A 22,975-nucleotide genomic window follows, 5' to 3' on the forward strand; every position below is an offset into this window, starting at 1 on the left:
CCACCCTCACTCTCCCCACACTAGTATGGATTAAAAGCTAAAGGAGGCTGAGAAGTCACAGCTTGAATGTCCTCCCCGGTCCTTTTCATTTTCTTATACCTGTTACGTTGTCCTAGCAGTCTACCCCCCCACCCCTCCCCTTCCTTATTTTTAAATATGGATTCATTTTTTTAACTTGTTCTCATGCATCACCTGAGGTTTGGGGAGGGTCCCCAGTCCCGGGCAGGGAAGCAACAAGCGACGGGAGATTCGTTAAACTGCGATACGGAATTGTGACCGTATTTTAAAACGGGAACTTATACTTGAAGGAAGGTTAAGTATCTTTTTGTTCCTCTTGGATGACTTATGACATTTTTCGCGACAATTGGAACCACTCTGGAATTTGGATGGCATGCAACATTGACATGGATCCAATATATAGCCAACCAATCCAGGTAAGACGTTTTCAATTCTATTGAACTGTCCAGTTTAACAATGTTATTATCACTATGACTGGAAAGACCGATCGATCCTCTTAAGAACAAGGTCAAAAAAATTTTTTACTATTGCTTCTATGAACCTGTTAGCACTGTACATCATCCCCATTCGTTTTTTGTCTTTTATTGATTGACTGATTCTTTGGATGGGAAAGGTGATGGGAAAGGTGATGCGAGACCAAATGAACGTTAAGGCCAGATTTACCCGCATAGCCGCAGCAGCACTAATAGGCTTGCTAAGCACATACAGTACAAATAATTCGGAATCAGGAACATCACTTGAGGGACAGTATGCCCTTGTGGAGAGAGGTGGATGTTAGTTTGAAATTGTATTCTGTTCGGGGCAAAGTTCAGCCAATGTAGCCAAAACCCTCAACAACTGCCCCCAACTCCCTCCCTCAATCTGAATAAATAAAGATGATCACAAATTCGGCGGTGACTCCACATTTGGGACAGGAGAATGCAGTAAGTAAAAGCATTACAGTATATATTTAATACAGAGTAGGGATGAGTAATTGCTCTCTTAAAATGTTGTAATCAGTAGCTATTTCTGGAACGCGCATAACGTGCAGCCACACAGGGTGCCCCCCCCACCCCCACCCCCTGCACCAAAAAATGCTAGATGAAATAGTTTTGTAATCTGTGATGTCATGACCTGTCAGTCAAAGACGTTTAGATGGGGAGTTTGCACCCCCTTGTGGAATTGCTCTCTGTAGGAGACACGCAAGGTGAAGCACTGACTCTCAATAATTTGAACATCGAAACTGAAATCATTTCCACCTCGGGGCTGAATCACAAACAAATCTTTGAGCAAATCTTGAACTGATTTTCTCATGCTTCACTACAGTCCCCAGACTTCTCCTCCTCGTCACTGATGTGTCTGTCGGACTACTTGCCTGTTCCTATCAAGCCCGTTAGCCCATTTGCCACTCAAACAGCCTCGTGCAAGGGTGGGCAATTAATTTTGCCAAACCTTCTTGACCTTCTTGCCACCATCGTACAGGAAATAAGAAATAAGTTTTTACCACTGAGACAACTGTTGTCACTGTTGCTCGTCTCTTGGGGGGTTGGAAAAGTCTAAGACGATGTTGGCAACACTCAACACAAGTCGTATGTCTCGCCTGCTATCTCGCTTGTTACCTGCGTCTACATTTGTGCGCATAAAATAAAAGCAACACTTTCAAAATAAAAGCACCACATATTTAACTCTGACTTCATGGTCACCGTGAGAGCCGGTCAAAGGTGGGCCGTACTTAGCCCACATCTGGCTTAGAGGGCGGGGCTGGAAAATGCCAACTTTCACGGGTTCAAGAGGTAGTTCGAATGAGGCACGTGAACAACAAATGGCTAAATGTAAAGTACCCAAGAAAAAAAATGAGATGCCAATTTTCCCTGATTGAATTGGCTGGTCATGAATTGACCTGCGGGAACACAGGGTTGAATTTCTTCCTCTTTGTAACAACTCGTGTCCATGTTTAACTCTCTCCGCATATTGTTCCTGTTGCCCGGAGGCAGTGATGGCTCGGAGTTTTGTCGACATATGTCCATCTTAGGACTCAAAGGCTGCTGAGTGCCGAGTGACGGCCTCCCACCACCCGCTGTCGCACGCCCTTAGCCTCGCTCGCCATCTCTCCGGGAGGACCCCATAAACGCCGTGCGAAGGAATGGCAAGTCGCAGAGACCCTCGCTTCCTGCACAACCTCTCCTACCACCCTCGATGGCAGCACGACTCATTCAAACCGAGGAGGAAAAGACACATGTGGACAAACAGCGATGTAGCTCATAGTCTCTCTCTTTCCTCATCCACTTCATCATCATCATCGTTGTCGTTAAAACCACAGTTGCCATGTTTCCCAGTGCAGCGTTTTAAGAGCTGTTGGGCAAGTTGGCTCCTAATGCCCTTACTCCTCATGTCAACCCTACCTTGTCAAGCCTGGGCAACAACATTCAAGGTAGCTCTGGTAGGACCGTGGACTTGTGACCCCTTTTACTCCAAATCCTTGCCGGACACGGCGGCCCGCCTCGCCACCGCGCGCATCAACAAGGACCCCCACCTTAACAAAGGCTATTGGTACGACTATACGCTGATCAACGAGGACTGCAAGTCATCCCGTGCCATAGCTCGCTTCGCTGAGCTAGAAGGATACGGCGCGGCGTTCCTGGGACCGGCCAACCCGGCGTACTGCTCTTCCGCTGCTCTGTACGCTAAGAACTGGGATGTTGGAATACTCTCCTGGAGTTGCCTGAAGCCAAACATGGGCGAAGGAGGGATGTATCCCACTTTCCTGCGCCCACAGCCGTTGTCTTCACGTGTCCTTTTCACAGTGCTGCGCTACTTCCGCTGGGCCCATGTGGCCGTCATCTCGGAGGAGAGTGACATCTGGGAGGCCACTGGGTATGAGCTGGCTTCATCTCTGAGGGCTTTGGGCCTGCCTGTTAACCCTGTGGTGACCATGGAGGAGGGCAAGGACGGGCCGAGGAAGGCTTTGACAAAAATCCGGGAAACAGATCGGGTTCGAGGTGAGCCGCGTTGCTTCGCACAAAAAAAAAACTCAACGCTGGTAAATTGCTAATGAAGCCATTTCCTCTTCACAGTGATCATTATGTGCATGCCTTCTGTCCTGATCGGCGGACGATCCCAGTACGACCTTTTGCTATCCGCTCTCGCGATGCGAATGATCGACCGTGGCTACATTTTCATCCCCTACGACACGCTGCTCTACGCACTTCCGTACCAAGACGCTTTCTACTACGCCCTCGGCAACGACACCAAGCTGAGGAAAGCCTACGACGGAGTTCTCACCATCACCATGGACTCCGGAGACCGCAATTTTTATCAGGCCTTCAAAGACGCTCAGGACAGATACGAAATCCGCAGCGGCACCGCGGCAGAGCACGTGAGAACATCTGCTCAGATCATACGCGACTTTCAAGGGAAGCGCATTTGTCGCTCACGTGAGCACATGATCGCCATCTGTCTTCCCTTTCTAGGTTTCTCCATTCTTCGGCTCCATCTACAACATGATGTACTACATCGCGATGGCGACGGAGCAGGCTCGCGCTGATAGCGGAAGATGGGTGACCGGTGAGGTCCTCGGTGGCAGTAAGGGCGGCTTTGAATTTGAGGGCTTCAATCAGCACTTGAGGGCGGGTCGGGACGGTGAAGGCATGCAGGCTCGCTACGTGGTGCTGGACTACAGCGGGATGGGAAACTCTCTGTACTCCACTCATGTGCTGGAGGCCGCACACACGGACGGCAGGATCGGAGGGTTGAAATATCTCGGGAGATCAATCCATTTTGCTGGCAGCACCCCATACACGGACTCCAGTTGTTGGTTTAGCCCTTACTTTGCCTGCAGCGGAGGTGAGTGACGCCGCGGGGCCGTCATAAGAAACTCGCATTCCAGCATCGTCAACCCCTTTGTCCTCCCAACAGGAATGGATTCTACCACCATCTTCCTTTTCCTTCTCCTCGCTATGGTGGTTGCCGGTGCTATAAACATCTTCATTCATTTCAAGTACGTACAGTAGGAAATTCGCGCTTGTGTGGCGGTACAATTTCATTTGTAGTTCTTTTCATTCCAGGAGGAGCGGCAGAGTGGGCTTCACCTTTGGAGACGGGGATGGATTCGCCAAAGTGCTCCTGACTCTGGATGACTTGGTCTTCATTAACACTCAAATCAGCAAAAGGGTCAGTGCTCACAGTGTTGTCTCGACTCTTTTGTCAGCTGTTATTGGGTTGTTTTTTTTTTTTTCCATTTAAATTGGTTCAGTTTTGAAGTGGAAAGCCGACTGCCCCAAATTGTGCCGTGACAAGGGGCTTTTTGTGTCGTTTTCTTGGGAGGGACAGTGGCCGATTCTAAATTTAAGATTATTTTAGTAAATCACAATACATCTTTTTTTTTTTTTTTTTAAATACATCGTTTCAGATCTTGTTAAAAAAAAACAAAAAAAAACTTTAATGCCTGACCCATCAACGAATCACCAGAAAAATCAGATGTTTGGGAACTGAGATGTTCATTAACCCTGATAACAAAATCCACAAAAATATTTTTGCCATATCATGTTGTTTTAGATATTTGTCGTATTCCATTTATAAGCAGTATGTAAATTACATCTGAAAATGAACATTTGGGGTAAAAAAATCATATTTTAAACCTGCAGTATCAAATTTCATTTATAAGCATTATGTAAATTACATCTGAAAATGAACATTTGGAAAAAAATCATATTTTAAACCTACAGTATCAAATTTGATACAGATGATTTAATGTAATATAAAGAATGAGTTACATAGTGAAAATGCATGTATCAAATATGATACAAATGGCATTATAGGGTTAAGACAGACGCGAGGCCATCAACATTGGACCATTTGGGCACGCAGAGAAAAACTGCAAAGCCTAAGCTGTGAAATTCTGATGGCCGAATCAGACCTGAAATGAAAAGACAAAAGAGCACATGTAGCGACTTTTGAGACTAGTGGTATACTTTTCTTTCCCTCCTAAATCTTCTCTCGCATTTTCTCCTCGGTGTACGGTTTTAGATGCACCCGCTACTATTGTTAACGTAATAAACACAATTTGCTCTTTTGCTATGATGTTGAAAGCAGAAGCTGACCGATGAAAGCATCATGAGAAGTGCGCTGGACATGAAGACGCCTCACCACTCGGTGTCCGGTCGCAGTTATTTGGCCTCCACACCGGACAGCTCCAACGTTGCTGTTTTTGAGGTGAGTTGGGCACATGAGTTCTTTTCGGAGCTGCGATTTTGTCCACGATTATTTTTATTTTCAGTCCGTGTTGTTCCTTGTAAATCTCAGGGCGATTGGGTTTGGTTGAAGAAAGGCCCACCCGGAGCTGTATCTGGAATCAATAGCAGCACCGAGTCAGTCTTCATCAAGGTCAGTGTTTTAAGGAAGGAAGTTGTGCCACGCTTTGAATTACGTCGACGATTTTTTTTTTTTTTTTTGCAGCTCAGAGACATGAGGCACGAGAATCTCAATCTGTTCCTGGGACTCTTCTACGACTCTGGCATTTTTGGAGTGGTGACGGAGCACTGCTCCAGAGGCAGCTTGGAGGACCTGCTTAGCAACGAGGACGTACGTCTGGACTGGATGTTCAAGTCGTCCCTGCTGATGGATCTAATCAGGGTACGGGAGAAACAAAAAGACACACTCATGCTTTGTAGTGCTCTTTCCCAAGGGTGTTGTACGATTCGCTCGGCATGTCTCAACAGGGAATGAAGTACCTGCACAATCGAGGAATCATACATGGACGCCTTAAATCCCGAAATTGTGTGGTGGACGGGCGCTTTGTACTGAAAGTGACTGATTACGGCTTCAATGAGCTTCTCAATGCCCAAAGTATCATCATGGAAGAAGAAAAGCCAGAGGGTGAGTTTATATCATGTCCTCAATTTCCTTTTTCTCGATACAATATAATCACTTTCGTCCACTTTGCTTCATCTTCATGGCTTTGACTTCAACGAAAAGACCTGTTCTGGACCTCCCCTGAGCTGCTCCGCAATCTTTCTCTGAGGAGAAGGGGGACGTTTCCGGCGGACGTCTACAGTTTTTCCATCATTGCACAGGAAGTGATTTCCCGCTCCGCCCCTTTTTGTATGCTGGACATGCCACCCAAGGGTGAGTGACACGGCAGTCAAGATCCGCAGACCACAATGTTTGTCTTTTTTTTTTTTTCCGTTTTTAATCTTGCCGTCATTGTCTCGCATCAATTAGGGGAGGGAAATAAGCATTACAAACTGTGGCCGAAAACCCCAAACAATACCTTGTTTGCACCGCTATAACAATAATAGTCAGCGCACACGATAAAAGCAAGACATTCAATCTGCTTGTGCGTCTCCATGTTATTGTTTAAGGCGGCGTTGTCTGTGTGTTTTGGCAGAGATTATCGGCAAGGTCAAGGAACCCCCTCCTTTGTGTCGGCCCTCCCTGTCGGTGGACGAGGCCCCCCTGGACGTCATCCAGATCGTCAAGCAGGCCTGGAGCGAAGAACCCGATAGGAGGCCCACATTTCACGATATTTTTAAACAGGTGAAAAGACACAAAATGCACATTGGGTGGACACGGTGGTAACCATAGCCACTCTTGTCTCTGTTTTGCGTGAACAGTTTAAAAGCATCACCAAAGGCAAGAAGACCAATATCATCGACTCAATGTTGCGCATGTTGGAGCAGTACTCCTCCAACTTGGAGGATCTGATCCGGGAGAGGACGGAAGAGTTGGAGGTGGAGAGACAAAAGACGGACCAACTGGTGGCTCAGATGTTGCCCAAGTGAGTTCACGCCAACGTGTGGGAGAAGCCCTTTTCAATCATATTTAGTCATATTTTTTTAGAGACACATTTAAGCACTTGGAGTCAGACTTTAGGTAAACTCAGCCCAGTCAGTTCGGCTTAGAAATGAGCAAGCAATAAACATGCATTGCGTGATTTCTTCCTTCACGAGCACCTTTTAATGATTTTGAATTGTGAGTGAGAAGTGTGATACCGAGTGAATGTTCAATAATAATACTGGTCAACAGCATATGTGTGTCTCTCAACGTAGTATTGACACCATAACTTTTTTTCGAGCATATCAAGGTTTGAAGATATTTTCGTTTTTTGTTGTTTTTAATTCTATCCTATAGTACGTTTTTGCGCAAGCAAAAACGGATTTTACATGATTTTACATGAGGTTTCAGCCACCGGTTGAGATGGATCCATAGTTTGTTCTGATCTAAGAAACTAAAATGTCCAAATTTTGACTGGTGCCATGATTACACGTGTAATTAATCCTTAAAGGGGGGGAAATTGCGGTGCCAGTCCCAATCCCTCGTGCGTCTTCAGTGCCACTGCCTGTCAATTAGTGCTGCCAAATTAATTCCTTGCCATCATCTGTCTAGTTCATTCGTGTCCACTAATCATTTGTGTGTTCGGGAACTTCGCCATCATTTGTTTTGCTTCATTCATTTCCGGTACTTATTCGAGCTGCGCTAAGGCAGTGGGAATTCGGGAATGTTTACTCCAACCTTGTCCTGTTGTGTCGTGTGTGTCCCCCGTGATAGTACTCGCCTAGCCCTCCCCCCCATGATAGTACTCGCTAGATAGTCCAAACCGTGACAGCGCACCTCCCCAACTCCCACACTTCCCCAGTTGCCATCACGTATCGGGGTCGTAACCGTTGCCGATTCTCAAACATGGTCCTTAATAATGGCGTGCGTTTATGAAAGTCCGTCGTCATGATAAATGGGCACAGAGAGTGCATGATTTGATGGAGCAAAATAGCAACGCTAGCTGTACTAAGCTAGTATTAGTCCTGTAATCAAGCGGATATTGGCCACAGCTGCGATGTCGGTAGCATGACTCATTGGCAATGGAGTGTGTATCATGATAACGTTTCATATGGAATGTACAATCAATTCAAAGTGATAGAGTTGATAAACATAGCCGCCGAGCATAAATATTGATAATCCATTGCCGTGACCGAATCCTCAGCTGCCCGAGTTCCCTATGCTCTGTTTGCTAGTCTTAGGAATTCTTTTTTTTTTTTTTTCCCCTCCGCAGGTCTGTAGCCCAGGCGCTGAAGACAGGCAAGCCAGTCAAACCTGAGCACTTCAATGAGGTCACGCTCTACTTTAGCGACATCGTGGGCTTTACCACCATCTCGGCTCTCAGCGAACCCATCGAGGTGGTCGACCTGCTGAACGACCTCTACACGCTATTCGACGCCATCATCGGGCTGCATGACGTGTACAAGGTGAGTGCTGCGGGCGCTATCCTCCCTGGAAACACACGAAAAGGTGTTAATTGGCTTTCATCTTGGCGATCTTGAGGTGGAAACGATTGGAGATGCTTACATGGTGGCCTCCGGAGTCCCGAATAGGAATGGCAACCGTCATGCCGCTGAGATGGCCAACATGTCACTTGACATCCTCCACTGCATCGGCACCTTCAAGATGAGACACATGCCTGAGTTAAAAGTTAGAATCCGGATCGGTTTGCACTCCGGTAAGCCGTGGCATGAAAATTGACGGGAATAAACATGTAACCAAGCAATCGTGGTGAGAAAATAGTCACAAATAAGTGATGGTCTTAAAACAGGTCATGAAAAATGCTTCTTTATTCCTCTTGTGCCCCACTTTTAAATATTTCCGCATGACCCCATTGAAATTTTTCAGAAAGAACTCACCCTAAATCCTTCCCACATCTAGTAACGCTTCAAAACGTAATCACGCACGTACATGTGCCACTAAACTGTTGCCTGTGGTGTGGCACAAGGCTGGCGAAATAAAATACAATCAATGAAAAGTTAATTTGTTGCAGATCGGTACGCATGCGGTAACACAAGCTGCTAAGGAAAGGAGGTATTTTTACCTCCTTGATCCCCGTCTGGAACTTATTCCTGGACTAGTGAGGCACGATCCACTTAGACTGCTGTCATCCAATTAACACAAAGCATCCACCACAAGTCACCGTGACTCATCCAGTCGTAAGAGTCAAGCTTTCATTTTTCAAGAAGCATATTTTGATCTGAAATGAATTGGAAACTGGAACTGGTATTGAACGTACACCGCAAACTTACACACACACAAACAGGCCTTTTTGCCATTATTGCGTATGTGTCCCAGGGTCATGTTTTTTAATTCAGTTAGTTTTAATTTCTTTTGAGAGCAGCTTTTTTTTTTTTAACTTTTCCTAAAATGCTTCATTTTAGTGTCGTTTTTATTCGTTTTTTTTTTTTTGTTTTTTTTAAATATATGAATAATTTTTTTTAGTGCAACATAAAAAAAGAACCCCACGAAATAGTGTGTAATAAGGGCAACTAAACTGCAATTCTCAAACGACTGCTTGACCTTCCTTCTTCTGCATGGACAAATAGCAATACCGAAATTAATACATTTAAAATACATTTTCATTACAATTGTAATTTGTCTTTGAAACGTAAGATGTAGCTTCAATTTCAGTTTCATTTTTTTAAAATGCCCTTTTTTTGATTTTTTAATCTAACAAACTTGGCGCGTGCGCTTTCAGGCCCAGTCGTAGCAGGAGTCGTGGGCCTCACGATGCCTCGCTACTGCCTCTTTGGAGACACAGTCAACACAGCATCTCGAATGGAGTCCACCGGGTTGCGTGAGTATAAATTCACATACTTTCTAGAAGGACAGGAAGTTTTTGTGTGTGGGAGGGTTTTTTTTCTCCCCCCCCTAAGACTAACGTGGCCGAGGACAGGTGTGTGCATGCTGCTTGAGGCTAAACAGGGCTTTAAGTGACGAGTCCTTTCTAATCTCTTAAGACTATAAACAGAATTAGAGGTCGATTCAAAGTTTTCCTGTAAATAAGATGCTATGCCCTGGTGGCCTGGTGCATGTTCCTGAAATAAGGACAAAAGGCATTTCCAAGGAGATGAACCAAAATGCCACATGCACAGATCATCCCGTGACATTTCACATCATGCTGGGTGCAGAGCTGGCTTAGGGGCGGAACTTTTTTGGGGGAGCACGATCCGTCTCAAGATGGAGGTCGACCTCCAAGCTGTACTGAGTTAGGAAAATGTTTTCCTGTAGAGTTTGACTGAATCTGTCCCAATGGCTCCATCATAAAGCCCTGAAACTATAACGGGACAGTAAAGTCCTATTTACAAATTTGCCTTTCTGTAATGCTCTACAGGGTCACAAGAAGGGGCCAAAGCCCTGAAATTATGAACCGCTGTCAAGAAATTACGTTGAAGTGATACACCTGCAATTTCACACTACATTGGGGAGGAGCCCAGTTTAGCCTGGTTAGTGAGTGGAGGTTACGGAGAGTCATCACTGCATTTGCAAATGTGCAATTCCTGTCTATTTTTTCTAAATCAAAATATTAGAAAGCCATTTATTCTCAATGGTAGTATTTTAAGGTGAATCTGAAATGATATTCCAAATATTTTGGAATCATAGGTTTTGGTATCATTTGGGTGGTGGGGGTTGACGGTACTTTCACTCGAAAGATATTCTACCTGAATTAGTTTTTAAAAATTCACATTTTAGTTTTGATCCCAAAAGGTCAATTCAAAAATGAATTTTCTAACCGTTTTCTACAGCACTTAGCTGTCGCAGGTGAGCTGCCTTTGATTGAGAGGCCCGCAAACAGCGACAAACCTTTCACACATAGGGAAGTCTTTCATTTTTATAGCGCCAATTCACACCAGACATTAACTCTAGACACTATTGTGCAAGTCTCGAATGAAAAACGCTCTCAAAGTAAGAAACGTCAAGAAACTCAGCCAAGCGATAAATCTGCAGTCTGGTGCCTCCAAGTGGTTGAATCTCAGATATCAAGCGGAATCGTTATTTTTACCAAATGGATTTCGGTTTTGTGCCGACATGAATGTTAACCGTGGGTTTGTGTGCGTGTGTGTTGTGCAGCTTACAGAATACATGTCAACCAGACCACAGTAGACATCCTGAACGGCTTGAAGCTGGGATACAAAATTCAAGTTAGAGGGTTGACGGAATTGAAGGTAAACTGGGGTGAAACGAACCGAATGCTTCCAAAAACGACAAACGCACGCACCGTGTTGAACTCGGTGATCCTTTGTTCAATAGGGAAAAGGTATTGAGAACACGTACTGGTTGGTGGGAAGGGAAGACTTCAAGAAACCCCTGCCTATTCCACCAGACCTCCAAGGGTAAGGGACGTCGTCGTCATTTTGGATGTGAAGTCCTTCAAAGAAATTTATTAGACCACTGGCACCTATTTGGCTCAGTTTCTGTTACCCTAATATCCTTCCAAGCTTAAAATAGATGAAAAAGTTATTCTGATGTCTACTTACAAAATACACATTAGTTGGTGGTCCGATGCATTTTTGCAATCTTGATATTGTGTCCGTCTGCGTTTCCTCTCCCAGGGGAAGTAATCACGGCATCGGGTTGGATGAGATTCCTCCTGACAGAAGACAAAAGTTTCTGGACCGACAGAAGAAGATGGGCTAGATTGGTGCTGGAACGCTTTGTTTGGTTTTCAACAACGCACACCCGTTGAGATTGTGAAAAGAGGTGTGCACCATTTTCAAATAGACTTGGCATAATCATTCAAAGATGTCCTGTTTGAGGTCTAAAACGCATGGCTGCTTGAGGAAGGGAGTGATGTCATAAAACAGCTTCACTGGTGTGTAACCTTCATTTAGAGTAACGCTGCACAAACTCATTGCATGTCTGGTCTCGGCGATAGAGGACGTTTCTTGCACTAGATGCTAAAAGTTTAGAGACTATTCAGCCATCAATATGTTACATCATTGCCATCGGGGATTTCCATACAAAAGGACAGAATAACATATGACATTAAATTCACCAAAAGTGATGATATAATGTTCAGCTCTGATCAGTGCATCATGACTAAGGGGTGGTGGCGAACAACTTCTCAACAGCTGATTAGTATTTTTTTTTTTTTTTTTTTTTTAAGTTAGGTCACAGCACATTCCAGAAAAATGGTAACTTGTACCAAGGGGCCAAAACACCAGCCGGAAAACAAGAATCACATTGAATCGCAATGTATGTTATACTGCAATCCGGAATACTTATTTTGATGATGTGTGTATTGATTTTTAACATATAATCGTCGACTCTTACAGAAGACAAACTCATAAAAGAAACTTCAGATAACAGCTTGAATTGCAGATCGTGGTTATTTGTCATTGTTGGCTCTTATGAACTGTTAACGTGCACACGTGGGTGCATATTGCTTGGTCCACAAAACAAAAAGGAGGAAAAGCAGCATTCCAGATGCGGATGGAATAAAGGATGAAGTATGTATAGAATAGCACCTTCTTTTGATAGACTTTGAATCCTCTTTGCCAAATACAGTAGATGCACCTGACACGCCCCAAATGAGGTGGATTATGCCGATCATTTTGAAGGGGGGACTTCTTTGTGTTTATGTAAATAAATAATGGCTTCAGTGAAAATGGTTGTTGACTTTGCTGGCTGAACCATGATGGGATAAAAACACACACTGAAACGGGGACCAGTGTACAAACAACATTCATCTTAAGAAATTTGGCCACAATGCAAAATTCTGTTTTGTTTAGGCATGTAATAATCCCATGTATGGTCTTTTGTTACATGGTATACCGTATAACATTGTTTGCATTTGTGCTATTTATACCGAGGCACAAATGCAAACTATTAAAAACCTCCATCCCAAAAAGTACATCGCGATTATTATATATTATAGCGCCATCAGGATCGTGTCTGTCATATTTAGGTGACATCTTTAATAGAAACGTCGAGTGCAAAAGAAAAAAAAAAAATATGTGCTCATTTCGCCACCGTGTCAGACGTACATCGTGTTCCAGGCGCACCCCCGGTGTCCTGAAGCAGCCCCAAATTTTGACTGGCACCGGCTTAAATGTGCCAGTCTGACAGAGATTTGTCAAGTCAACTAAAGCAAACCAGAAAACACTCGGAAACCTGGATTACTTTCAAAACAAGAGCATTCAACTACTGCCTGAACTGGTTAGTGTTACGTTAGGGTTAAAAGTTTTGAACTTGAAGAAAGAAAAAAAAAAACTAAACTAAAATTGGAACGGAAAATTCACGTGTTGATCTTGACTTTTGAGAAAAACAGCAGCACATTCAATTTTGCTGCACCTTCGGTTGGAGTGTGTCATACTTGAGGGCAACTCAACAGGAGCCAGGAAGTGGACTAGCATCTCTCTAACTAGTCGCCATTTATATTTCTTTTTTCTTATCCCAGTGCGACTTGAACCATGACCCGCTGGTTCTGAAATTTACAGATGATCCACTGCAACACATCAATGTACAGGAAGATTAATTTTACCCCAGGTTTTGTCATATGATGTCTCCTTGTCTTAATCAAATAAGCAAGTCCCACTTTTGCTACCATGATAACCAGGGGCGGAGAGTCATGGTGTCAAAATATGGAGCGAATGATGAAGTGGAATATTTAAATACCAATTAACCAGGACATGTATTGGTTGATCCTTGGATCAAACTCTGAATTTAACTGTTCAGCATCTTGTTAAAGCAGAGCAAGTTGTACAAAAAAAGGGGCGAAAAAAGCATAACAGATGGACAAGTTCATTCAAAAGGTTTTCAAAGGTCAAATTACAGTAAATTGATATGTAAAAGTAGATGTAAAAGTGCATTTTAATTTGACCCGAAAAGTTCCTCCAAATTAAATTTGGTTAACCTGTAGTGAAATTCATGATTTACTTTCAAAATATTTTTTTAGTTTACAAAACTGTAGCAACAAAACAGACGTTCTACAAAATATACGACGACGCAATCAGAACTCAACGAAGTCGTCAATTCTACTTTTATTTTGGAAAACCAAGACAGGATGTCGTATCTGAATCCGCCGAACTTGAGCTATGTGTCTGCAGACTGTGGGCAACCTCAGTCAGACAGGTAGAGGAGAGGAGACGTCGTCGCCGCCGCTCGCCTGAGGTGCACCGAACGCATTTTGGACTTGGACCGGGCAGGACCGGGCCGGACTGCGGAGGCCGCTGTTCGGCTCCTCCTTGCGGCCGCTGAACGGTGCTTGGAAGCACGCTCCGGCTCGGTTCTCCATCCTAATCACCGCGCACATGCTTGAACACTTCGGCGAGGACTCGGGCAGGAGAAGGAGGAGGCATGTAGTTGCAATGGATTAATTGACAAGGACCACGTGGACTTGTTCCTTTTTTGACATCGCGAGTGCTTTCTAAGTCAAGCGTGGGCCATGGAGAACCAAGGCGCCGAGTTGCAGAATTTCGAAGACGTGCAGAGAAGCGGCTACCTCCGCAAGCACAAATCAATGCACCGGCGCTTCTTCGTGCTGAGGACGGCCTCGGAGCGTGGTCCCGCTCGCTTGGAGTATTACGAGAACGAGAAGAAATTCCGCAGCAAATCTCCCGTGCCCAAGAAAGTGCTGAACCTGGAGACGTGCTTCAACATCAACAAGCGGGCGGATTCCAAGAACAAGCACCTGATCGTGCTCTACACGCGCAGCGAGAGCTTTGCCATCGCCGCGGAAAGCGAGGAGGTCCAAAACGAGTGGTACCAAGCCATGCTGGACCTCCAGTGCAATTGTAAGATGGCAAAAGTCGAATCATTGATGTTGCTTCTCCGTCTGTGTCTCCCCGCATCGGCCCCCATCCTGCCCTAGGCTGTTTTTGCTCCCCATCTGCCCGCATGGGCCATTGGATGAGCTCCATTTCGTTTTATGACCCACGTTATTCATATTGAGCTCCTAATCCGTGGACGAATTCAACGCGTCTAATTATTGAGATTTAAAGAAAAAACAATCGCAATCAACCGGATCCATGTGTGCTGGTGCGTTTTAAGGGCGGGATGTGCTGTTTGTGCAATTTGGGGATTCACATCTAAACAGGCAGCTGATTCCGTCGCAGCCAAATCTAACATGTGCTAATATTCCAAGTAAGGTGCAGCCTCATTTTTTTGCGTGGCGCAGAGGGCATATAGCAACCATCCACGGGATGCATCATATAGCGCTAGCCTATCGCGGAGCACTCCCGCTCCAGCCCGTGTTGTTGTTTTTCTGCACAGCCCCCGAGAGCCCGCCCGCCTCTAATAACCTACATTTTTGCACGAGGCGGCATCACCGTGCATCCATGCTCTCCGCGTGGCTAGATGTTAGAAAGAAGAAAAAAAAAAGGAGGGAGGGGAAAAAAAAAAAACATTTTTACGTGCGGGTCTCCTCCTCATGTTGTTTACGTTCATGTGCCGATGCTGGGAGCAGAACTGCAATCCCAGTACCACAACCCCTCCTTTTCCCCTCTCTGTGCACCCACTGACGGGCTTTCCCAGCTGTGTATGCACCATGCATGAATATTGTGAGATGACTGATGGATGCTCAGAGTCCCATTTTGTTCAAAAACGATGTCTCGGAGCTTTATGATAACGCCTTTGTTGAACGAATCTGTTTGATCTGCTTGACTTGATGGGATTCTGCATGCTGCTTGGAACTAACCAATACTGTGGCTTGTAGTGGTTTCTTCACACATATTTAATAGATTTCATATTGCAGTTATACAAAGAAATGGAACAGTGACTCTTGTGTGGCAGAAAAATAACGGGGCTCTATACACAGACAATATAATTGAACTAATTTCAGTTTTCATTTCACAATATGTTGAGCAACATGATTGTAGTGGTGTATAACTGCACCGCTTCAGGTTTCTAATCATTTGGCCATTTCATGTTTCCTGTACCCAATACGATTTGTGAAATAGGGAACACAACGGACAAGTGCAGGTCAGCCTCACATTTGAGAGGGAATGGGTCAATTTGTGACGTTTGCATGTTCTCCGCACGCGTGTATCTTTTTTCCCAAGGTACAATGAACCCCCGCATATTTGCGTTTAGATCCGTGTGGCCTGGTCTCATGCCACGGATCGTTGGATGGGGACCACTGCTGTCGAGCATGAAGTGAAAGACTTTGTAGCATCAAGACCTCATTTATTTGACAATATCCTGCCACTATTTTTAGTGTTATCTATATTTATTTCCATTCATCTTTTGGGAAAGGGCTCCTTCGTGTTCATTCATGTCCTCTCTTTTCATTTACAGGTAAATCTCCTGAAGATTATGGAAGTAGCGGAGAGTGTAGCTCTCCGTCTCCAATTCCAACTTTCAAGGAAGTGTGGCAGGTTAAAGTGTGGCCAAAAGGTCTTGGACATGCCAGGAACTTAGTAGGCATCTACCGCCTGTGCCTAACTGACAAGACAGTCAACTTTGTCAAGCTCAATTCTGACGTAGCCGCTGTCGTGCTGCAGCTGATGAATGTTCGCAGATGTGGCCATTCAGAGAACTTTTTCTTCATTGAGGTGGGTCGTTCAGCCATAACTGGACCTGGAGAGTTTTGGATGCAAGTGGATGATTCTGTGGTGGCTCAGAACATGCACGAGACCTTGCTGGAAGCCATGAAAGCGCTAAGCGAGGAGTTCCGTCAACGCAGCAAATCTCAGTCCGTGGGGACGTCGTGTGGCGGCGGAACCGCTTCAAACCCCATCAGTGTACCGAGTCGCCGACATCATCCGAATCTGCCACCCAGTCAAGTGGGCTTTACCAGGAGAGCCCGCACGGAGACCCCGGGCGGTAGCAGTACCAGCACCTCGCCCACATCACGCCACGGATTTCCGCGGGCTCGAACGGCAAGCATTGGGGCCAGGTCAGAGGAGAGCGGAGCAAGTACCAGGTCAACATGGGCCAGCTCCAGCCCGAGTCTTAATGGATCCTGCTCAACGACACCAACGCTCAGGCCCAAGCCCACCAGGGCCCCCACCCCAGCAAAGATTACCCTCAGCCTCGCACGTTACACGCCTAACCCTGCTCCCTCTCCCGCCCCGAGTCTCTCCTCCAGCTCCGGCCACGGCTCCGAATGTGGTCTAGTGGGCGCGGCAGTGGGAGGCATGACGGTGTGCTCCTACCCCCGAGTGTCTCAGAGAGTTTCTGTTTCGGGTTCACCGAGCGACTATGGCTCCTCTGACGAATACGGTTCCAGTCCCGGTGAGCACTCACTGCTCATGCCCAGTATGGCTGCCCATCACGGGCACGGAGAAGGGCCCTCAAGCTACATAGTCATGGGTCAACGAGAGGGCCTCCTCGGTTCCCGTCATCGCACCAAAGGCAGGCGCATTCTGCGGCGCTCATCCAGTCGGGATTCCGAGGCAGAACGAAGATTACTAAGTAAGAGAGCTTCCCTGCCTTTGGCCACCCACGAACGACTGGCTCAACATCGAAAAGATGACGAGGAGGACGTGGAAGAATATGCCGTAATGTCACAGGGCGCTAAGAGAGAAGGCTCTGGCAGCTTGGCGGCGGGGTGTGGGCGAGGTGATGTGGCGGGGGAGAACAGAAAACGATTTGACAAAAAGAGAGAAGCAGATGCAAGAGCGCCGTTGGATAGCGGCTACATGTCAATGCTGCCCGGAGTCACATCTCCGGCTGCAGACGACGAGTACATGGCCATGACCCCAAACAACAGCGTGTCCCCGCCTCAGCACATGCGGCAGCCCAGCTCGGAGGGTTACATGGTCATGTCCCCAAATAGTAGCGTCTCGACAGAGTTGCACGGACTGGGAATGTGGGATAGCAGGGGGAGCATGGAGAGCCGGGTTGCCAGTGACTACATGAACCTCTCCCCTGTCAGCAGCCACTCTGCCTGTAGCACACCACCTTCCCACCCTGAACAGCACCAACTGCAACCAAAAATGTTTAATTCCTACTTCTCTCTGCCACGAGCTTATCAGCATACCCTCTACAGTCGCTTTGAGGAGGATCTAAACAAAGAGGAGTGCAAAAAGGACGGTAACGATAGCACTGGAATCAGTGGAGGAGTCGGGTACAATAAGAGAAACAAAATGGGAGTGGGCCCTACCGGAGGCTTCCAACTCTCCATGTCTTCGTCTTCTTTCTCCTCAAGCTCAGCCAGCAGCGAAAGCCTGGAGGACAAGTCCATATCAGCCGGAAAAGGGTTAAGTTTGTACAAGAGTGCAGGAACATGCACCAAGGATAGTCGTCACCTACAAAAACGCGGATCGAGCTGCAAGAGTCCAAAGCAACAAAGGAGGGGCCGCCCCCTCAGCATGTCTTCAGACATTACGAAAGCAAACACATTGCCTCGGGTGAAAGAGAATCTGCCCCCGATGGCGGCTCACAACGTCGGTGAGTATGTCAGTATTGTTTTTAAGGAAGACAATAAGTATCATGGCGGAAGATGTGCAGGGTCAGATCGAGCGCAACCCGTCATTCATGGCACCCTCCGGCCCTCAAACCAGCCCCTCCCAGCTCCCGATAATGCTGCTAACCTTCCTCGCAGCTTCTCAGCACCGTTGTCCACCTCTGCTGAGTATGTCAGCATGGATGTCGGGAAGTCACCAACACCGCTAAGGTCGACATTCAGCCCCCCGCAGGGCCCACCAGCTGTCGCCCCCAAGGGCCGACTTGAACGCGGCACATCATCTCCTCTGGGAGCAGAAGGAAACTCTCTACATCGATCCAAAGGAAAGACGGCAGGAGACGCCCACAGTTCGTTCATTGACAACATTTCGGATCCCGGCCTTTCAGCGAGACCTGTCGCCCACTCGGGTCCGCCTGTATCCATAGCGGGGGAATCAGGTTTGGGGTTTTCTCCTGTCAAGACCTTCCAGTCTCCTGAGCATGGCAACAGGCTAGTCCGAGCCGATGCTCAGGCTCGGCGGGGCCACCACTCGGAAACCTTCAACTCACCTCCATCCGCGCCCCGACACCCACCCTCCACGACCAACATCTTCCCAGAAGGCGGTCAGCCGGCGGACCACCGGCACACTTTGGACTGCTCACAGTGGAAAAGCGGTCAGGCAGCTGGTTTGTCTGACACGCCGCCTCCACAAGCCCCTGCTGAACAAGGCCTTAACTATATTGACCTTGACTTGGCCATTAAGGAGAGCTCTCAAGCGGGAGCTGAGCGTTCCTCTGCCGCCTACAACATTGGCGCAGGCGCTCTGGGCAGTGGTGCGGGCTCCAGCCTCAATACGTACGCCAGTATTGACTTCTATAAGTCAGAAGAACTGAGAGCACACCAAATTGGCAGACAGGATGATCAAGGTAAGGGCTCAGTGGGCCAGGGGTTAATTGGGAGTTGAATAGTATTTATTTTGTAGTTTGAGGAACAATTTTAATCCCAGGTACAGTAAACCACCACCATTCACGGGCGATAGGGAACGAGCCCTGCTGCAAATAACGAAAGCCGGCGAGTAATAGACGTCGCCACCATATTGCCTGTAGATGCCATGAAAGCTAAATGAGAGCCCTCAACTCATTTCAACACAGTTCCTTGGCACCAAGATGATGTGTTTTAACATGCAGCACTCGTCTTCCCGAGAGCAATTTGATGGGGTTTTTTTTTGTACGTTGCAAGAAAGACTGTTTTCCAATTTGATTGGCACTCAAGGGAGCACAGACTTTACCAAGAATACATACGGCCGTCCATGAAGTTGGAATGACTTGATTCATTTGAACACCTGAGTAATAACTTTTGACCAGATGACAGAAGGGAGCCATTTTCTCCAATGAATGACCAATCTCAACAATCGCAAACTATTCGCTTCTAAACCACGCAGCTTGATGCGAGCTGCAGACAAAACATGCGCGTGGCTCTCAGTCAGCTGCATACCTCTGAGCGCCTCAGCACTCAGCTGTGGGTTGTCTGCAAGGTCTCTTATTATGACAAGTGGGTGTCGAGTGAGAGTGCGGCCAATTGATGTGTCTGCTGCTGGTAATGAGCCTTTCACATAAACGGTGATAGACGGAGGGGAACACGGGCCAGGTATTTGTGTTTCTGTGTGGGCGAGCTGTCGAACGCACCCGGGCCACACGGCAACCTCGAGGTTTCCCATCATGCCACGCACAGCTCAAAGTCAGGCAATGGTTAATGGTTTTGATAGATCGTCTAGTGCTTTGGAGATGAGTGGCTCCCTCATGTCAAGAAAAAAAGAATTTACACTAACATGACATCATCATCAGGTAAGCCTGTACAATATGATGAGATACTATGTAGGTATGTATCATATTTTTCAATACTATTGCTCATTTGAGCAACATTTGAAGCGGCCAAGGAGTGTTAATTACTTTATAGAAAACCCAACAACATCAAATATTCATCCGGAACACACATGTGCATCTTATTTATTCAGATGATTTCCATTTGCATAATTGATTCATGTAATGCATATGTGTGATCATAATACTGTAATCGCCCACTTATTGTGACTGGGGGATGGCGTGTTTATGAATTTAACATGAATCGTGCGAGGAAAGCTTCTTGTAATATTCGGTCATTCGCTCCTATACATTTTGACCCTTGTGATTGGACGCGCTTGCTTCGACGATATGCTACGTGTTGTGTATGCGTGCCATAAGCCTGTCTGTACGGGATATGGCACGCACAATGATCAGCGCTATCATCGTTCACACAATGCTAATTCTGCTCAACAATGACATTGGAATGACTTCCAAGGGAAACGTTAAATGAAGATTAGAATTGAATTCAGATGTTTGTTCACCCACCATGTGTTACTTTTACTCTTAGTCCAAAGAAAGTACATTTCAGTGGAATGGGCATAGCTAGCTTGCTAACTGAACACCGTAGTGGCAGAGATAACATGGTGGGAGAGGGGCGACTTATGCCGGATGCACAAGTGCGTCACTGGGTGCTATTTCAGAGAAAAACAGTTTAACACTATAATCGTCATAATTCATACAGATTAAATCCACTTCATTAGCATTTGAGAAAGAGAAAATAAAAAAACAACGAAAACATATCTTCTGTGAAACTTGTTTTCGTTCCACACCCTCATTTTCCTCTTAGGAGAGGAAAAGAACGAGTGGTCAGCCCAAGTCAAGTTGATGTATCGGCACTTTTATCCGTAAGTGTCCCCCGAGGTACAAACTAGTTGCTTTATGAGGCTATTCTTTAATAAAGAGAGGCTCGTTTCGTCTCAGTGGATCACTTTGGGCCACATTCATGGCCACTGCAAGCTGATTATTGCCACACTCATTCGTTTCCTTGATAGTATGAAGCTGATGCAATTGCATAATATTAACACATGCGTCACTGTGCCGGGGCCCTTATCATTAAAATCATTATAAAATGATCATCACGCATCATGTGATGTTTACACAGGCAGCCACCAGATCAAATATTTTAACGAACTCTTTAAACAGCGTGATTAAGAATCGATAAAGTGAAAAGCAATATGATTAGTTGTTTGCAAAAAAAAAAAATGGCCCGCTTTAAATTCCTGCCCGTTTTTGATTGTTTTCCTCCAGATTGTTGATTTGTGCTCAAGTCTATGATGAGAGCTGCGCCATGCCCAACTGTTGCCGCAACACAACTGTACGCCGAGTCCAAAACACCGGAACGCTGGGAAACCATTCCTCATCCGTCTGCTGTGTTCTGACAACCTAACATGTGCCAAACACACACACACACACACACACACACACACACACACACACACACACACACGCACACACACACACACACACACACACACACACACACACACACACACACACAAACACACGCACACACTCACACGGGGTAAGGAAATTATCTGTTTGTATGGCTTGCTCTGATCAGCTAACGTGAACTTGATCAAGGATTAAGTGTGATGACGTGGGTTCACGCGAAGGCTTTATGTCCATTTGACACGATTAAAGCACTATGACAGTCGGGCAAAGCCATAAAGTCGGTAAAAATGTCACACGTTCGGTTCGATTGCCTCCAAGATTGACATCATTGTGACTGGTCGCTAAGCAAATGTAATGAAATGTGATCATTCAAGGCTGAGGCGTGACATCCATTTAGTTTATGGAGTCTGAGTTCGGCTTAAAGTCACAAAAGGCTTTGTTTGTGTCCAATGTGCAGCACCGTTTTCTGAAAACGTGTCAAGGAAATATGGTTTTCACACAAGAACACACTTTGTCATGTTTGTCAAGTTTAATACATGTAGGAAACATTAAAGCCAGAATGCTTCTTGGGGACCTTTATTGAGCTAGAACCCTCGGCGCCTTTTGTCCTCACTGATTAGACAATTCAGAGCACTAATAGAACAAAGGTCTGATGAGTGACCCCCCCACCCCCATTAGTGTACACTGGTGCCTCTACTTACAAATGTCCCTTCATATAAAATTTTCAAGTTCCGAAACGCCTCGACAGGAAAATATTGCCTCTTGTTCCGAAAGAAATTTCAAGATACGAAAGGTAAAAATACAGTCTAAAAATACTCGCAGCTCCGAGTTTCTTGAACGCAACATACGTATAGCTGCTCTGCCATTGGCTATTACCGACCATCTTCCTGGCATCCCATTGGCTAAGAGGGACCTCTACCATATGTGTCTATTTGTGTAGATAGATCTGTGTCTATGCAGCATCCTCATCATTCGCACCTCGGGCATTGAGGTGTTCCGATAGTTTTATGTAAATGTGAATCACCCAGAAAAAGTGTTCATTAGTTGGGCGATTGCTCACTATGTCGATGTTTGCCTTGGACATTTTCGAAGGATTGTTAAAAGACCACAAAAGCAAACGTCCATGGATCAGTTCTTTATAAAACGCCAGGCAAAAACCACTTCTGAGAGAGAACATGAACTAAAGAGGGCAAAAAAACGATGAGGACGCAGTTAAAAGTTAAATGACCATCATTTTTATTCTTTATTCTTTGTTTTTTTACATTATGGACATCTCTCATTTATTGTGCAATAATCAAATTGTAACACTTATTTGTTACATATTTTGATGCATTTTGATGCTTTAGAAAACATTTATGTCTGAATTTTAGTGGGGCTTGGAACGAATTAGGGCATTTACATGGAAAACGCGTCTCCACTTACAAAATGTTCTCGTTCAGAAATTTCTTCTGGAACCAATTAATTTTCGTAAGTAGAGGTACCACCGTATTACATTTCTGCATAGAACATCTGCACTAACTGACGACAGCATGCTCCTAATGAC

At 45.8% G+C, this 22,975-nt stretch overlaps 2 protein-coding genes and 1 long non-coding RNA gene across 3 annotated transcripts in view; 2 read left to right on the plus strand and 1 right to left on the minus strand.

The window, feature by feature from the left end:
* On the plus strand, positions 1-12,396 carry gucy2d (guanylate cyclase 2D, retinal). The gene is made up of 19 exons (XM_019864144.1): positions 1-434; positions 1,992-2,996; positions 3,072-3,373; positions 3,468-3,840; positions 3,913-3,994; positions 4,062-4,167; positions 5,089-5,208; positions 5,299-5,379; positions 5,452-5,628; positions 5,715-5,871; positions 5,971-6,120; positions 6,383-6,531; positions 6,609-6,772; positions 8,042-8,234; positions 8,311-8,485; positions 9,509-9,607; positions 10,882-10,976; positions 11,062-11,144; positions 11,364-12,396. Exons 2-19 carry the CDS (start codon positions 2,141-2,143, stop codon positions 11,446-11,448), a joined length of 3,447 nt encoding a protein of 1,148 aa, XP_019719703.1. The 5' UTR covers positions 1-434; positions 1,992-2,140; the 3' UTR covers positions 11,449-12,396.
* The window catches only part of LOC109512487 (uncharacterized), a 20,200-nt gene continuing 5,605 nt past the window's right edge, over positions 8,381-22,975 (minus strand). The window contains exons 2-3 of the long non-coding RNA XR_002167539.1: positions 11,289-11,401; positions 8,381-8,426 (exon numbers count right to left, since the gene is read on the minus strand). This is a non-coding gene — a long non-coding RNA (uncharacterized LOC109512487). The remainder of the gene's footprint in view (positions 8,427-11,288; positions 11,402-22,975) is intronic.
* On the plus strand, positions 13,863-21,496 carry LOC109512406 (insulin receptor substrate 1-B). Its single transcript, XM_019864145.1, has 3 exons — positions 13,863-14,546; positions 16,048-19,065; positions 21,289-21,496. Exons 1-3 carry the CDS (start codon positions 14,198-14,200, stop codon positions 21,294-21,296), a joined length of 3,375 nt encoding a protein of 1,124 aa, XP_019719704.1. The 5' UTR covers positions 13,863-14,197; the 3' UTR covers positions 21,297-21,496.

This window comes from Hippocampus comes, unplaced genomic scaffold (assembly GCF_001891065.2).
Source record: "Hippocampus comes isolate QL1 unplaced genomic scaffold, H_comes_QL1_v1.1 scaffold57, whole genome shotgun sequence".
Lineage (NCBI taxonomy): Eukaryota > Metazoa > Chordata > Actinopteri > Syngnathiformes > Syngnathidae > Hippocampus > Hippocampus comes.